The sequence below is a fragment of the Pterocles gutturalis genome, unplaced genomic scaffold (genome assembly GCF_000699245.1).
Source record: "Pterocles gutturalis isolate BGI_N339 unplaced genomic scaffold, ASM69924v1 scaffold22430, whole genome shotgun sequence".
Classification (NCBI taxonomy): Eukaryota; Metazoa; Chordata; class Aves; order Pterocliformes; family Pteroclidae; genus Pterocles; species Pterocles gutturalis.
The window spans coordinates 11,855-15,361 of NW_010146433.1; the positions used below are offsets into that span (position 1 = coordinate 11,855).

Here is a 3,507-nt window from a genome sequence, read left to right on the forward strand (position 1 = left end):
AAAGGGGCTGGTGGGGCGGCCGCCCCGCTGGGAGACGGCGTCAACCCACCACGGTTCCTCCTTTGCTTCCGGGCTCCTGCGAGAACGTCACCCACAAAACCCAGAGGGTTTGCAGGGGGGTGTTGCAACGCCACCCCATGGGCTGTGGGGACAGGGGACAGCCCTGAGCCTCCCTGGGGACACCAAGCAAAAAAAAGCATTTAGGGTCACCGGACCATGCTGATGGTGGATGAAACACAGACCCCGGGGGTCACATCTCCTCCTTACGGCTGCTGAAAAACAACCACGGGCGTCCCCTTCCCACTTCACCACCTGCAAACCCGGGTCCTTGTCCTCACTGGGGTCTGTCCTTGGGATGTGCCATCGAGCAGCCCCGGCTTGAGCGGGGACCCCCAGAACCGGCATTTGGGGTGTCACCATGGTCCCCATTTGCAGGCAGGAAGGACACAAGAGGGACAATTTCTTGATGCTAAAGCACGTGTTGCAGCCCCAGCATTGGCCTCTGACCACGGCAGATGTTTCAAACGAAGGATTTTTAATTACAGCCCAGATTCCTCCTGAAAGCCGTCATTTCGTGGCCTTTGTTCAGCACCGGCCAAGGGATGCGTGAGGCAGCGAGGCCAGCGCAGCCCCCACGTCGGGGACAAACAAAAAAAATGCCGGCGTCTTCCCACACGCCGTCCCGGCTGCGAGCGAGGGGCGCCGAGGATGACCCCGGCCATGAACAAAGGGCGAGGGCAGCACCCGCTGAGCCCTGACCCAGTTTAATCCCAGCCCCGAGCCGTCCCCATCCGTCGGGGAGGAGATCCGATTTCAGGGCAGGGAGACGGTGGCATGAGCACGCCAGCAGCCAGGCAACGATGCTGTGTCCAGATCGCTGGCACCAATCCGGTGACACCGCGGTGCCCAGGACCCGCTGGCTTTTCCCTGTCACCGATAGAAACCAGCGGAGATGGGAAAGCAAAAACTCCCCCAGCAGGGAGTAAAGTGCTGCCTCAGCGCTTGCAAATTATCTCCGATATGCAAAAGCAGGTCATTAGCATAAATTACAGCGCAGTGATGGAGCGCGGCTTCGGCGGGAGCCTGACGTGCTGATGGATGCGGCAGCCCCCAGGCTCTGCGCTGTCGCCTTCAGATGTTTCAGCTCATCAGGAGAGCGGGGATCCGGCATTTTGGGCTGAGACGCGGCTCCTGCTTTCGCCCCCGCAGCCCGGCAAGGATTGCTGCTGCATCCCCAGCACCTGCGCCAAAGGATTTCCATCATGCCTGAACTTTTTTCCCCTCTGAATTCAGCCAGCCACAGACCCTGCTGCCATTTTTCCACCAATGCTGACTGCTCCATGCAGAGGGGAATGCCATTATGGTGCGAGAAGTATTCGACTCACACCCGCACACGATGAAAAGCAGAAGATGGGGCTCAGGATGCCATAAACCAGCCCGACGCCGTCGGCAGCACCAGCACACTGTGCCTGAGCCCCCACCCATGCCAGCCCAACCTCCTAAATTCCCTCGTCGTGGCAGCCAGACACCCCCTCCCGCCCCGCGCCAGCCTCCCAGCACAGCTCCCAGTTAACGATCCCAATTAATGCTCGATTCACATGGAGCAGCCACAAATCTATTTTGATCAGGGGACTCAGGCAGGAGGGGAGCGTCACGGAGCCGCCACCGCTCTCCACACTGCCATCAAAGTGCCACGTTTCATTTGAATCCCAGAGAAAAGCCCTTGATCTCGCCTTTGGGAAGATCTTTGAAGCCAGAGTCCCTCTTCTAGGTCTGTAGGAGCACGGGATAACTCAGGTGGGAAGGGACGTGGTGACATCTCTGGTCTCAGCTCACTGTGGGGCACCCGGGGCTGTGCCAAGCCCAGCCATGGAGGGCAGGGACCATCCGACCCGAAGACAACTCCCATGGCCACGTCTACCCTACCCAAGACACATGAAGCTTTGTAAAGTTCATCTCCACCTGAGACCCCATTCGCTTCAGAGGTTCCAGAGACACAAACAAGGCGATTCCCACTCCCTTCGCGGCACCTGAGGTACATTTCAGGCTATAAATAGCCAATTAAGCTAATTAAACACCACCACAATTGCCTTCCGCAGTTCAGCTTGTATTCGCACCTAAAAAATAAATTCCCGAGGTGTATCAGAAGCTGTCAAGACCTAAATAACACCCCACAAGGTATATCGGAAGCTGTCAAGACCTAAATAACACCCCACAAGATCGCACACTGGCACTAAACACACATCACACGCATCCTCTCCCCCCACGACCCCGCTTGTCCAATTTCCATCTTCTCCAAAGACAGGTTTCCGTCACCAAGTCTTTCCTTCCTTCCTTCCCTCGCAGGAGAGTCTCCAAGGCGCATCTGGGATTTGCATCCTTGCAAAAAACCCATGTCTGACCGTTTCCATCCCAAGAAGTTTTGCTGGTTGGGGTCCCAGTGGGTGCTAGAGGTTGCTCGGGGAGAAGAGGTCCATAGGGAAGGGAAGGTCTTCCTGGGGCAACTAGGAGAGGCGGTGGCTGGTAGGATCCGGGGGTGAGGTCTGCAATGGGCAGTGTCTAGAACCCTCCATAGCCTGCAAGGAAGCAGGGGAGGTTTAGCACACCCCAACCCCAAAAAGCTGATGAGCTTTGGAGATACCCAGGGCTCCTCTCCCCACCAGTCTGGAACCCGTTACCTCTACGTAGGCAGTGGAAACTAAAGCTGGGTCCAACTTCTTCTTGAGAGAAGACGACTGTGGAGCAGAGCAAGAACATGATGTCAGGAAATGTGCAAGCGGGATGGTGAACCCAGCACCCCGTTGATGAACTGAGGAGACCCACTGCAGAAGGGCCAGAGTCATGGTGGAGCAACCTCACCTTCCTGGTGGGCTGAATGGTGGAGTAGATGGTGCAGCTTCCAGGGTCCGGAGGGCGGCTGGATCCCTGCTGGGGAGAAACAGTCAAGGAGCACAAAGAAAATTTTGGGTGAAAGGGGTAGACCTGGCAGTTACCACAAACGCATCCAGCCTGGGGGCTGTACGGCCAAGCCCACGGGGCAGCTCCAGTCCCTCCTACCAGCACTGGACCAACCCTACCTGTGTTTTGGTGCAGATGACGGCGTAGATGGTGTTTCCTCCCGCAGTGGCCTCACTGGTCCCATTCTGGGGGAGAAAGCAACCCCAGGCTGGTTAGAGGAACCCAGGGTGGAAAATATTTCCAAATAGAGGTCTCGTCCCTCCAGGCAGCATGGGGAGGGGACAGCCAGGGACACCCCCAGCACTCACCGGGTCTTGTCTAGTTCGGGCTCTGCCAACCTCCTCGTAGACAGTTGGTGTCTGCTCAACGTGTCCTAGGGGAGTTTGAAGGGCCAGCGTGAGATGGCTGACGTGTTAGAGCCCCCAGATTCAGGCTCATCAGCCTGGACCACCCCACATCAACAGGGACAGGCAAAGGTGGCGGCACCCGGTGTCTTATCCCGCATCAGACCCAGGAGCAGGGAGAAGCCCAGGGCCAGCACGGAGAGCG

The 3,507-nt window shown here is 57.7% G+C and overlaps 1 protein-coding gene across 1 annotated transcript in view; it reads right to left on the minus strand.

The window, feature by feature from the left end:
* LOC104470717 (CD48 antigen-like) overlaps nt 1-3,331 on the minus strand; it is a gene marked incomplete at its 5' end in the record, with an annotated part of 5,054 nt that extends 1,723 nt beyond the window's left edge. The window contains 4 exons of the mRNA XM_010085748.1: nt 2,642-2,735; nt 2,860-2,925; nt 3,078-3,143; nt 3,267-3,331. Of these exons, the coding sequence (XP_010084050.1) occupies nt 2,642-2,735; nt 2,860-2,925; nt 3,078-3,143; nt 3,267-3,331 (291 nt within the window). The remainder of the gene's footprint in view (nt 1-2,641; nt 2,736-2,859; nt 2,926-3,077; nt 3,144-3,266) is intronic.
* Nucleotides 3,332-3,507: the final 176 nt, after the last annotated feature.